The sequence below is a fragment of the Rhea pennata genome, chromosome 1 (genome assembly GCF_028389875.1).
Source record: "Rhea pennata isolate bPtePen1 chromosome 1, bPtePen1.pri, whole genome shotgun sequence".
Lineage (NCBI taxonomy): Eukaryota > Metazoa > Chordata > Aves > Rheiformes > Rheidae > Rhea > Rhea pennata.
Window position 1 is genome coordinate 41,704,878 of NC_084663.1, and position 14,538 is coordinate 41,719,415.

General features: G+C 37.5%; 1 protein-coding gene across 3 annotated transcripts in view; it reads right to left on the bottom strand.

Moving 5' to 3' along the window:
- CAPS2 (calcyphosine 2) overlaps positions 1–12,323 on the bottom strand; it is a 31,836-nt gene extending 19,513 nt beyond the window's left edge. The window contains exons 1-6 of one of the 3 annotated variants that reach the window (XM_062567914.1): positions 12,243–12,323; positions 9,822–9,868; positions 8,261–8,306; positions 8,019–8,138; positions 4,224–4,376; positions 3,052–3,174 (exon numbers count right to left, since the gene is read on the bottom strand). In XM_062567914.1, coding sequence (XP_062423898.1) covers positions 3,052–3,174; positions 4,224–4,376; positions 8,019–8,138; positions 8,261–8,306; positions 9,822–9,868; positions 12,243–12,323 — 570 coding nt within the window. Of the gene's footprint in view, positions 1–3,051; positions 3,175–4,223; positions 4,398–8,018; positions 8,139–8,260; positions 8,307–9,821; positions 9,869–12,242 lie in introns of all 3 variants that reach the window. The other 2 variants (XM_062567907.1, XM_062567922.1) reach the window with 2 other exon arrangements.
- Positions 12,324–14,538: the final 2,215 nt, after the last annotated feature.

The window sequence follows — 14,538 nt, forward strand, 5'->3', positions numbered from 1 at the left end:
GCAACTAATTGGGGATTTCAAGGGTTTTTCCATCTTTTTTTGAATGGAGGGAGTTCTATTCACATGAAGAATAGACAAATAATATTCTCTGCTACACAATTAAATTGTCTATGAATTTCAGTTGTCAATAAACACAAGAATTCTAATATTTCTACTGACATACAGCTTTCCTTATCTCTGCATTATTTCTAATAAATTAACTCTGAAAGTACAAGTAAGTTTATTTTGTAAATTCCTCAGAGCCTGCGATAACCTGTACTATATGAGGTAACGTTTCATACAAATTTCAACCCAGAGAATGAAAAAAAAAAAGTTACTTCTAAGAATATTTAATCACAACAACTATGCCACAATCTCCCTTTATTTCATCTTCCAGAATTCTGAACTTTTCCACTGCAACTTACATTTGCCCTTTTTATCCAAGTTATTTTGATGTATGAGAAAATCAGAGGTCATCATTTCTGAGGCGTTTTAATGCAACCTCCTAACCCAATCTATACCTTTCACAACTGTTCAGGTATTCAAAAATCAAAGAATTAAGATATTTTTATGATTAGTAATTTATTCCATGCAGATTGTTGTGTTCAAACCAAATTCTAAATAGATCAAGCCTCCCTACAACTGAAGAAGAACTGAAAGTTGGTTCCCAGATACCAGGCAGCTGTAACGGATAATCACTAATTCCATAATTCATTAATTCACAAGTCTTCAAGTAAATAGTGACTAGTACTAGCCAAAATAAATAATACAACACCAGACCAAGGTGTTTATTTTGAGCTGATTTTATGCCTTAAAAGATTTCTGAATTATGGGGTTTTGGGGAATCTTTGCCCATTCTTACAATACATGCATTAAAAAGAATTATGTAAAGAAGGCCTCAGTGGTAATACATAATGGTTCTTAAAACACAGTATATTTCATTAACCACAGTCTACAGAGCCAAAACAACTAGCATGATGAAAAGAACCTGGCTTTTAAGAAGAAAGTTTACACTTTGAATTTCAGTTGAATACTAGAAGGTCACTAAATGTACTTTTCTGTGGAACATCTTCCTTTCAGCTTTTACAAAAAAGCTCTATTATGAGTTTACAAAACTACCGAGATAAATATTGAATTTACAGTGCTTATCACCGGTTAAAAATAACTACCTCTTTTGTCCAAAAACATGTGATTATTCAGACAAGATAGAGCTTCTTCCACAAAGCTAATTATATTACATGTAGCCTCCAGAGGACATCACGTATTAGTACAGAAATCACATTAGGTATTACAGTTTCTCTTTAATATATGAATTTTCATTCTAAGTGACAGAAAATTTAATAGAAATTCTGCTTTAACTGAATTTTAGTAGTGATTACAGTAAAAGGAAATTTTAACATTGCATATTTTCAATCAAATTTTTAAGACATCTTAAAACTAAATGCCTACAACTGATGCAGCATATATCCAACTGAACGAGTATGTATGCAATAGCTACTTTGATTTTTTGTTATTCCTACAACTATCAGAAGTTTTAACCTGAGTGAACCTAAGAGATGCTCCTAGAAAGACAGTCTGTGCACCCATGACTGCTAATTGATAATAGAATTGCTTTTAACAGTTCCTGTGATATCCTTCTCAATTGCCTATTAACTTCTTTAAAGTATGTCAGCTGCAATATATCTGTAATTCTGTGGTCTTGCATTGCTCCATTTCTCAGTCCTTTCAGCTTACTTGATTCATTAAGCAGTTATTCTAAGGATACTTAAAACTTTTTTGTCATTACCCTTTCCCTATAGCACAGATGTTTAAATGTATAAAATACAAGAAACATTTTATCTGTTCTTTAAGAATACTTTCTGAAAGGTTTTTTTTTTAATAGAAATGAACAGTGACCTCAAGAGTGCAACATCCACATTTGCTTTAGTAAGACTAGAAATCAAATCAACGTTTGCAATGATGCAAACTTCAGTGCATATAGATGAGAAAACAGAATAAATGAAAAACATTATTTACCTTTACAGTCTCTTAAGATTGTTTACAGTTTAACATTCCATGACAATGGTAGAATGCTAACTCTGTTCAACATGTACCTTAATGTACCTGCAATATCAAATCTTAAGTTCTTCTCCACTGTAAATAATGCTAAATTCAAGGCTTAACCTTAACTTGGCAACACTGCTACAGAATCCTAAAAAGAGTAAAAATCATGTCTAAAAAACAAATTAAAGAAACATACTGGATATATCCATTTAAGGGAAGTTGTTATTTCTTTCTACTCCTGCTACTGAGGGTGCACCTGGTTCTGGTTTGTGATCTCTCCCTAAGGTCAAGACAATAGGATCCAGCAGGGGGTTGGGGGGCCAAAGCGCACAACCTGCAAGAAGAGGCTAAAGGAGCTGGGTTTGTTTATTTTGCAGAAGAGGAAGCTAAGGGGCACTGTAAAAGTAGCCTGCAACCAAAGGGCAACTACAAAGATGACAGAGTCAAACTTTTTTTTGACAGTGGCCAACTGTGTAAAAGGAGGCCAAAGTCACAAATGGAGCCTAGGAAGACTCAGGATGGACACTAGGAAGAACTATTTCACAAGCAGAATAATGTAGCACAGGAATGTGATACCTAGAGATGCTGCAGAAGCTCTGTCCTTAGGGATTTTGAAGACTAAGGCAAAGCCATAGAAGACCTGATCTAATAACAAAAATAGAGCCCATACTGCTTACAAAGACTGTTCTCATCACATAGTCCATCTCAGGTATTAACAAGGGAAACCAACTTGTTTGTTCTAGAAAAAAAATAAATTATATAAATTATAAATTGTATTTTCATGTATATGTATACTACATAAAATATATGTATTACAGATAAGATTTAAAAAATGCTCACTGGAATGCTCAGTTCCATTCCCATTGAAACAAATGTTTAAATCCCCAGGATTTCAATAAGTGTAATTACATACTAGGACCAAATTGTCAAAGGCTCAACTTCTGTTGAACACCAGGAAGTCGTAGATCGTAATAGTCTAGACAGTTAATCTCATTTCAGTCAAACAAACAAACAGACAAGAAAACTTACGGCTTCTGATTTCCTTACACTGTGCTGCATATTGTAGGGCTTGCTTGTATAGCATTGCTGAAGGAGAGCTTTCTCATCAAGAGCTGTAAAATCATCATTCTGCCTGTCTTCAAGGTGTGCACCCTATGCAAAAATACAATACACTGTTTTCATAACAAAGTTCCATAACTGTAAAAAGAGTCCTCATTTATTGAAAATTCCCTTTTCTTTTTTCCCCCAGTTTACACTTCTTCCACTTTGTGCTAATTTCTGTGAAGAAATTTTCCCTGGATTTCTAAGAAACTGAACTTACAGAATCTTGTTCTGTGTTCTGTCCACATCGCTTTTGAATCCTTACCAGCTTTCAACCATATTGAAACACAAAAGCCTCAAAAACATTGTGTTCCTACAAGCTTTGTGAAAAAATAGCAGCAGAGAAGACAGACTGTTATAGTATCTCTCTGAAGAAGAATCCATCCCTTCTCTGTTCAGTTCAGCAACAGTCAACAAAAACCAAAGGATTTGTCATCATACAAAGAGCTCAAAGCCCATCTCAGCTGAAGTGCTGCTTCTTGCTCAGCAAAGAAGTTAAATATGACATGGACAGGGAGAAGGCAAAGCACATAACAGAGTCTGAGACCTGTAAACCAGTTTGGAGGTATTATGGGAATATCTCCCATATGGAGGATATGAAGAAAACTGACATAGAAGGCTGACAAAGAAGCCTATATGATTATAATTGAATATAATAATAATTAAAATACTTCTATACTCAAAGAAAAAGATTTTAATGCATTTATATATTCTGAGGTAAGATTTTTACCAATATCTTTCCACTACCTCTCACCTGCTCAGGATTCAAATTCTTATCATTCATGCTAATGATGCTGAAGCTAAAAAATGCATTATTAGGGCAAGTATTACATTCCTTACCAGAGACTACGTGCCAGTAACATACTTGTTATTATCAGTCTTAACAAAACAAGAGAGCCCAACAAACTTCCTGTGGTTTATATCTTACTCAATATTAGCTACTGAAACCACAAATAGAAATATCTATGTAATAAAAGCACAGAAGAAGTTATTAAAAAAAGAACATTATTTATACATACATGCAAACCTCTCTACATACTGTAATGAAATACCAACGTACATTTGCCATTTACAAATATAATTATTTCTTGGTTAGTTACCTTTTTCGAAGCTTCTGGACACTGGATGTGGTCTTTTTTCTTTTCTGCAATTCTCTGAGTATACTGCTTATACCTTTCCTTCATCTCTGCCTCATACTGACGATACTTTACTTTATATTTGTCTGTTGGGGAGGGCAGATTTTCTGGTATTGTCTTTTGCTCCAAAGGAGAATTCTAAAGCAAAAAAAAAAAAAAAAAAACACACAAAGAAAAATCTATATAAAAGACTGTGGTTGGGTTGAGATATTAAATGAGAACAATACAATTATAATGGTGATCAGGACTAACTTTTAAAACCTTACTTGGCACTACACTTCACATTAAGAAAGAATGAAAACATGACTGTATATTCCAGTTTGAGTTCTTCATATTCTGCCATTTTTTAGTATCTTTTAAATATACATATATATATACACACACACACACACACACACACACACACACAACTAATAAAACGGTTTGAAGAGAGAAGCTGAGACTCAGTGGTACTGTCCTGTAAGACCATGTTCTGATGACTGTGTGAGCCTGGAGCACTGACATTTGATTTGAATAGCTGAAAATGGGCTGATGATTTTTTTTTTGAATCATAATTTCTAATAACAAGTGGCAGATGATTATTAGCCTTGGGACTTCCTTCCCTAGACCAAAATCAGTTGAAAAGGCTATGAAGCCAGCTACTTAACTTCCTAAGTTTGCCTCCTTGATTTCAGTGCTCCTCACAAGGGAGACCAGACCAATGGAAAGAGCAGAAATAAGGGAAGCCCAACAGTTCATTCCTCTTTCTCTTCTTGAATAACTAACACCTTAAATGTTTACAAGATCTCTCTTCCACACTCAAAAAAATAAGATGGCCTCACCTAGCATATCTGCCTGGCACATATTCTGATCCTGCAACAGGAGAGAACAGTCCTGTTCTAGAAAATCATTTTTCAAAAAAACAAAATATTGACATTCTTGAAAGGGTAGCATCCTCTTTCAATGGAATAACCACAACCCTCTCACTGGTTAATTTCCTGAATGTTAAGACCATGTTTAAATTATTTTCCTGAAAGTGACTTATTTGGGAAAGATTTACTTACATAGTCTGCATTGAAGTTGGAATACATTTTGCTAAAGGAATGCTGAGTCAGGACGCAAGCAAGCAATGCAAAAGTAAAGGTCATTCAGAGGAATATAATTATTAAAGTATTTCAAGACTACTTGAAAATCTTCTCAAAGAAAAAAAAAGAGGAATGAAAACCAAAAGAACAAAAGATTAAAAAAAAAAAAAAAGAAAAAAGAGACCAAGGAAACAAAAAAAGAGAGTGAGAGATGGCAAAAAAGTTTAAGCGAACAGAAGACACATTCCCACAGGTCCAGCACTACAGTTATTTTATACATAATGAAGGCAGGAAGGAAGGAGACCGAAGACAAAGGAAAGCAATGAAGAAAGAGAGAAAGCCCATAGGAAATGGTCAATGGACACAGTAACTTTTTCTTAGCATTCCTGCAGCTAGACAGATTTATATTTATGAACTTTGTATCTTTTTTTAAATATGATCAAGTGAGAGGTGAAATTTTAGGCACCCATAGCAAAAAGGAGTATAGCAACTCAAGCATGTTGCACTGCACACTTACGATGCGGCAGAGAGGAATATAATCTATCTGTAGCTAAATGTTTACACTTCCACTTTAAGAAGTGCTTAAGTACCTATATCAGGTACATGGATACTCTGAGAAGTAACATACTCTCAGTCCAGTAGTCTCAGTCAGTTCAAACAATGCATACATACAGTCTAAATTGAAGTCTAAAGTCTTAATTAACATGAGTTGCTACGTTTTCATTATCTTAAAATTCTCAGAAACAATAGAAGTGTTAAGCTTTGAGTAGCACGAAAAACTTTAAATAGTTCGAAAAAAAACTGGGTAGCTGTTGCAAAGGAAGGTTACTTATGTTCAAAACACCTTTTCAGACAAATACTTCCATTTGCTCTTGTGATAGATATGTTTTCTGCTTTTCTATTTTTAATCACAGTTCTCCTAGCTTCCTTCAGTAAAAGTGAACTGGAGTCCCTTGAAGGGAAGAGATGGTGCCTCCTCTGGAGGAGTTACCAAGTCTGATCAGGAGAAAGAATCTTCTACATAATAAAACGTGTGGAGGACAGGGAGCCCCAGCCTGGAGCAGTGAGCCCACAGCCCTGAGACTGCAGCTGATGCAGAGAAACTGCAAGCAGCCAACAGCCTGGCTCAGCAGAGGTAGGCAAAACCTTTCTAGAGCCTGCAACAACTCAGGCATCAACTTAACAACCACCCTGTGTAGACACAAGGGACACAATAGGCAGGGGGCAAGCTGCACATATAATGCACATAAAATACTACAAATATTATTTGTATTGTATGTGTCATGATCATGTATTGTGCATGATTCTAATAGAAAGTAATCATGTAGGCGGCATTGTTCCTGAACTAAAGCTTTCGATATCTAATTGCTTGAAGATACAGGGATATCAGAAGACTACTGTTCGCAGCACTTCAGTCTTTTCCCTCTAATTACCACATTTGAAACACTTTCTAAATACTAAACCAATATACAGTAACAGCAGATTAAAAATAGTTTCTCAAATAAGCTCCTTCCTGTCACACAAAAGAAGTTAAAACATACTACATTTTCAGACTACACGCTGTAAGTACTCTACCATTTGGTTGCTAATGTTATTTTGTCAGTATGTATTTTTTCAGCTATTTTATATCCACTTTATTCTGACAAGACTTTCTAGACATCTGTTTAAACTAAAGGAGAAGAGAAACCAAACAGTAATTACCAAAACCTTTCTTGAATGAATGATCAAATAAAAATGCCACATTCATATTTTTTTTTCGAATTTAATACAAGTGTAAGAGTCCAAATAAAAGCTCTTCCTTCTTTCAAAGAACAACTTCAGCAAAGGGGTAATTACATTACAGAATTACAGACAAGTTGGGGTTGGCAGGGACCTCTGAATATCATCAAGTCTGACCTCCCTGCTCAAGCAGGGACAGCTAAAGCTGGACCACGCTCAGTCACGTTTTCAATTATCTCCAAGGATGAAGACTCCACAACCTCTCTGGAGTTACATTTATTATTATATTATATATCAATTTATTATACCAGATATTGATCCTGAAGCGTTTTGTCCTGAAGTGTTTTGTAACTTTACAAAGGTTAACAGTTTGTTAACTGCTGGACCTCTGATTTCTTTGTACAGCACTGAAGATTAGTGGCAAGGTAAATTTCTCAAACATATGAAAAAAAATACTAATACTGACCCAGAAACATTAACAATAGAAATACTCTGACAAACTGAATATAATTCCAAAGTTGAAATCACAAGTCTGTTTTAAAAGACAAAAGATTTAGAAGAACTTTATAAAATGGCTGCACTTTACTCCATGTATGCTTAATGACCACTAATTATCTTACCTTTATTATTTTCATAAGTTTCACTTTGTTTAAAAAGAAAAACCACAGCTACATGTGACCTTAAAGGTATTACATTTTTCAATTGCTTTCGCAAATTCTTAATAGAGCTAGCTGTTAATACACATCTTAAAAATGAAGAAAAAGGTGAATGAATGAAGAAAACAGTATTTCTGAAATATTCTAGACACTTCTCATTAAAAAGTACTTCATCAAAAAATAATTTGGACCAATAGCACTTGGAGATATGAGTTTAATAAAATGAAAAAAAAGAGAAGTTGTATAATAAAGCTTAGTATATTTGTCTATATTATCCCTAAAGGGACACAATTTAAAGAGATTTACAAAGACAAACTGACTTGCTGAGCCCGTTGATGCTGTGCAGACAGTGTTTGTAGTGATGTTCTCCAACTTGAAGATGAATCTAGAGGGCAAGCATGAGGATAACTTCTGCTATATGGTATGCAAGAGTCTCCACCCTAAAACGAAAAGGGCAAGCAATGGTAATTGTTATAGAGTCACAAGCAAAAATTTTATTTTATAAACTCTTGCAACACATGAATTCTAGTAACTATTCAAGACAAAATTAACTTATAATTACCTCTTCATCAGAATCACCAAGCTTCCCTAGATCTAGGCATGGCACCCTGCAGGAAGTTAAAATGATTTTAATAGCAGTATGTCCTCTTATTTTTCTATTATACCAAAAGTAAACCATCTATTAATTATTATTACTAGCTCCTTCACAAAAATTTCTCTACTATAAAGAGTTTCACTACAATCAGAGAGGCAAAATCCCTATTAACCCCTCTTGCTGTTTCAGGAACTGGCCACGGAGCTTTCTGCCATCTCCAATTGCAGAGTACACTGGCAGCTGCAAAGGGCTTGTGGAAGGCCTAACTTTACTTCCAGGTTCCAACAGCCCTAGCAAGGCCATCCTGGCTACTCTCCACCAGGGGCTCCTGCAGCAAGGGCAGAACTCAGAGATCCCTTATTCCCTTCTTCCACAACAGATCTGTAGCAACTTTATTCAGTCACGAGACAGAAAAGAGGGAAATAATAGGTGTTTATGATGCAAACCTTGAAACTATTGGAAGGGATTAATATAGTGGAAGCAAACAATACTTCAGTATTTCATTCAGCTTAAAGAAAATAAAATGTCTTCAGTTCATCAACACATTTCTCAACTGTGTTTGTATTTTTTGTCTATTGCAACCTCCCAAGAGGCAAGTTATACTATTAGCACTGCAGCAGGATAAAAAGAGGAGTGTAAAAAGTGTAACCAAGTTTTTATTACAAACACATTAGACAACTGCAAGTTACACTAAAACTTGCAAAACGTATCTTAAAATAGGCTCATCAAGACAGGAGATTTCAATTTCCAGCATAATAAAACTTCTTCCAAGTGTCTAGATATATTCTGGAGCAGTACTAAAATGTGTGTTTTTTCCTAATTTACTACCAATATTTCCAAACAATCCTATTATAACAAGATTACTTTTTGGAATGAGAGGGTTCCTTAATCTCCAGTCTTTTTCATTAGAGAATGACTAACAGCACACAGAAATTGTTTTGCTCAGATATGAAAAAATCCTATGTCATGGTCATGTATACTTGTAAAATAATGCAGAAAGATATACAGGCTGTAAAAAAAATTTAAGCAAACAAACAAAAAAAAAAACTAGAACAACAAATATGGTGCTTGAAATACATGATGTTCCCTACTTGCAAATAAAATTGAAGTTTTAAATTCTATAAGCACTGCACAAAATTTGCCGCTGATTGTAAAAGCCCTTCACAACAGTTTCTCTATGATTTTTAATTCTAATACTTACAACCAAGAATTAAAAGAAAAAAAATGCTTTTGTCTTTTTGAAGAATATTACGTTAAAACCATTCAAGAAAGGCTAGGTATAAATAAAAGCTGTGAGTATAACTCTCTGTGAATACTACTCTGCAGTTAAACTCAACCAAAAACAAATGAAGTTAATTCCAATCTAAATAAAGCTTCAGAAATTCTACTTTAAGTATAAATCATAGAAAACAAACCCTTGATGTTAAATTTCACAGAGCACTGGTTATATATATTAATGCAAACACAGATGCATTTTGTTAATAATGTTAAATTTCAACAGATTGATAAAATCTAGAATCAGACTTACTCTGGTGGACGAGGACCCCGAGCAGTCCGTGTACCTGGTCTCCATCCCTGAAAAAATGATACATTATTATTTACCTACAAGGATCAGCTCTAAAATACGTAGTTTACTTTTTAGCCTCCTCTAGAATAGTTAAAGAGTGGATGACTTAAAATATGTGAGACATATCTGACTTTGTCTTGTTCTCTTATTAAGAGACTCAAAGAAACTTCTCATTGAAAGTTGATTCTTACAAATCATAAACAAGACTAAAAAGACTCAATATTCATCAAGAGAGAAAGATTTTTAGTCATTGAGGATCCAGAATAGTGTCCATGCCAGCTGTTAATAAGACATTAAAAAACTCTATGCTCCTAGGATTTTGATTGTACAATCACTACTCACAAGGTCTTAGGTCATATTGTGCTTGTGGGTTGGGGGGAATCAACCCCTCATTCAACCTGTAAACCAGAAATCGGTAGCTGGCTCAGATCCCAGAGAAGCATAGTCTTTTACTGTACTGTACAGTCTTAGCTTTAAGATAGTACCAGATGATGATGAGTACACAGCTTCTGCGCTCATAATTTTGCACTGTACTATGGCGCACACACACTTTGCAATTGTAGCAAAATGATAACACGCACATGCGCACAAAGTCAAAGCTCCATCTATTCCACTGTCACATTTCTGAAAACACCCAAGAGAAAATGCCTAGAGAGGACCATATAACTGGGGAAAGCACATAGTAACAATTCCCCCAACTAGCCTCTCAGTGTGAAAAAACTTCTGGCTCAGATATGTTCTGAGCTGGGGCCGGCATCTTGGTTATTAACAGTCTTCAGCCCAGCATCCAGAATCTGAACTGAGCAGACATCCTATTTCCAGCTGTGGCCCAGGTCTTTCAAGATTTGAGAACACTAGTCTACTCACAGGGGAAAAGCCCCGCCCCCTCCCCCCCCAAAAAAAAAGGAAAAAAAGAAAAAAAAGTGCTCACAGTCAAACCACAGTACCCTCTAGTGCCTTTAAAAAGGCTTTTTAGTTAGTTCTCTCTCTCTTTTTTCTTTCTTTTTTTTTTTCTCTCTCTCTCCTTCCAGGAAGGTCGCACATATAAAACACCACCACCCCGTGGTCAAATAGGTAAAAAACTGCTTCAAGATCTAACACAATTTAGTCTTAAGGACACACTTAACAGATGATACACAGTACATTAAGTCACAGATACTTTTACAGTGCTTTAAATCACAATTATATTTTTTTCTGTATTGTTTCGACTGCCTTAAAATAAAGAGCCACATTCTAGATTTTAAAGTCTTCAAAAAAATTCCTTTTTCAGGTGGCATCTAACCATGAAGAAAACAAACAATCACATCTGAAAAATCACCATAAAGAGAGCCCAATTTTACTAGCTGAAGAACATAGTTTTAACCTAATTTTACTCTGTGATTTAACAAGCCACCAAGAAACAGAAATACCAGGAAGTTCACATTTGGAAACTGATAGGCAGCAGGAAGAGAGGGGAAAAAAGGGTAAGAGATCAGAGAAAAACAAATGCATTTCTTTCACAGCCTACAGCAAATGCCCCAGATGTTGTCGTTGTAGACAAATCTTTCATTCTCAAAAAAATGGTTAAAGGATACCATTATAAAAATTCTTAATATTGGTTAAACATAGTGTTTTTATATTCAAAATCAAACAGAAAGGGAAAAAAAAAGGAAAACAGCAGTTTAGCAGTCAAACTCCAGGAATTCCTAATATGGTCATCCACCAGCAATATGGAAGTTTAATGCGTGTTTGGAGCCTGAGGGAAGATTACAGATTAACTTTTGTTTCATGCGCAAAAAGTAAACATTCAGAGAAAAAAACAACTGTTATTTAAAATATTAGTATTTACATTGGTTATAATAAAAGCAATGGCTCTTATAACCTGATATCATATTTATATTAATCAAGCATGTAATTTGTTTTCAAAAGTTAGCCTGAAAGTTTCTGCTACACGTATTGTGAGGGTTACACATCTACCTTCTTTCCTTATTAGGATGCCTGAAAAAAAAACAAAATTCCCTTCAGAACGAATGCTGGGTATTGAGATTTATTTTACTCCACATCAGTCTGTAATTAGGCCTTCTGAAATTATGTTTTGGGGGCTGCTTGCGCTTAATTGCAAGTACTGACTTGTACACAAGTTCCCCACATCCCAGGTAAGTACCTAGAATATCGGTTATTTTAGAATGACTGTCTCTCTTGAAATTCTCTCCTTCATTTGAAAAACTGTTATATTGAACTATAACTTTCCGACAAAAATAATTTCTTTAAAAGTTTTTTTCTCTACAGTATATATACTGTACATATGTATTATAAGCTTGAACATCTTTTATAGCATGATTAAGAGATTTGTAAACATTTCAAAGTAGGGAAAGGAAACAGGGAAGCCTCCCATTAACATACTTGATTATGTTTCTTCCCCCTCAAGGACAGCTGAGTCTGTCTTCTAGGGGATGCAGCAACTCCTTTAACCTCCAAATCCATGCAGATCAGACGATGCCCTTCAGAATAAACTGAAAAACAGAAAAGACTATTAGAAAATCATGTATTGTCTATGTAAGTACTTTTGTAAATAGATATTACTGTGTTAGAAAAAAATATGTCTATCATTGATAGCTTATTGCAGAAAATACCCAAGTTATGAAAACATCGCTAGCTTCCCTTTTTCACCACTTTTTAATTTTCTTTTCCTTACTAATGTTTTACCAGGTCTCTGTCCAAATTTCTCTCTTAGCTTCAAGTTTCACCCCTTAGTTCCCTTAGCTTTACTCATCTTTATGTTCCCTCTCACGTCCACTGCACAATGCCTTGGGAGCAGGTATTTTCTGCAAGGTGCAAGGATCCCACCGCTCCCCAGCGAGCGTCTAAGAGCGCTAGACTCTCTTTTTAGCAGAGCCTATTTCCTGCTGTACTAATTTCTCCTTCCACTTGGCCAGCTTTGAACTCAGAGCCTGTTGTTTAATCCCCAGAAACGAGATATTCCCGTTTTAAATCACCGCACACAAAGGCTGACCCTATTTCTACTTACTGAAGAGGTTTTAACCCCCAGGTAGCCCTGACTTTACAAAGCAGGAAGCAGAGCGGTACCGTCCCTCAGAGAGATGGAGGGCCGCTTGCCAAACAGGAAAGGGGAGGGAAAAAAAAATAAAAATAAAAAAAAGGCTTCCAGGCGCAGGCCCTTCTTCAAGGCATTTAAAGCGAAAACGCCTCCGCCTTCACCTAACCTCACGGCCTGTTACTGAAATGTCCTTTCGCAGGCGAAGGCGGGGGCAGAGGGGAGGGACACGGCACCGCTGCATTTCTGCCGTTAACACGCTACTGAAACAACTTTATCTCAGAAGGACGCTGCGACGGGGAGCGCAGCCACGGCGGAGGAACGAGCCGCTCTCCCGTCAGAGCGGCGGGGCAGGGCCGGGCGCCGGGCGGGAGGCAGCGAGGGGGGGCGGGGGCGGAGCGAGCGCCGCTGCCCGCCGCGTCGCCGCGGCAACCCCCGCGCCGCGCCGTTGCCATGGCGACAGCGGCGCGGCCGTTGGGGCGGGGCCGAGCGCGCCGCCGCCGCCCCGCGGGGCGCTGTGGGGTGCAGAGCGCCGGGGGTGCTGGTGTGAGAGGGGCCGCGATGTCCCTGCATGCAGCGGAGCCTAGAGGAGTAACTCCTCCTATTCCTCCTGGTTAAACACCGTCCTCGGGGGTCGGCTCCTTGTTCCATCCCATCAGCCGCCCCACGAGTGCATTAAAAATACATGGTTGTTCCACAAGCCGAGGGAGACGCGATCGAGTGTCGCTGGTAACACTGAGGAGAGCAGCCCGGCAGCACGGCTCCCGGACAGGCAACACAGGCCTGGCTGTGCTGCTGCCCGCCGCCCCGGAAGTACCTTGAAGCGCTACAGGCAAGGTGTTTTGAGGATCAGCAGCATCCACAGATGGTAATACGGGACTGTCACAGCGTTGATGACTTGGAGACCATCTAGGGCAGTGAAATCCTGCAGCTGAGTGCCTCAACATTTGTTAGAATCACAGAATCATAGAATCAGTAAGGTTGGAAGGGACCTCTGGAGATCTAGTCCAACCTCCCTGCTCAGCAGGGTCACCTAGAGCATGGTAGACAGGGTTGCATCCAGGCGGGCCTTGAAGATCTCCAGAGAAGGAGACTCCACAACCCCTCCAAGCAACCTGGTCCAGTGCTCCGTCACTCTCACAGAGAAGAAATCCCCCCTCACCTTCAGGCAGAACTTCCTGTGCTTCAGTATTGTTGCAACAATATTGGTACGTTTGGAGCACAGCATTACAGACAAACATCTACACCTGCTCTCACAGCAATAACTGGTGGAGATTACATATATAACACTTTGACAGCACAGCAAACTCACTTCCAATCCCTTGATTCCCTCTGACCAAAGACTCTGAAAAACAACCCCACATTAATTAGCCATAATAGCCACCTAGCAGAGGGTTAGCTACTAAGCAATTCAGAACTGTTTGAGCACTTCCACTTGAATGACCAGACCTACACCAGTCACTTTTAATCAAACTGTATCTGAGAACTAGGTTCTGATTCATCCATTCTGTCTTGGGAAAAATCACTTGGCTCCAGAGAAAGTCTGAGTTGTTGGTCTATTAGTTTTCTACTGTCAAAGCTACCTGTTACTTCTGCCATCAAAAGTGTGCCAGTTTCTTAGGATGTACACTCAGTGAACAGAAA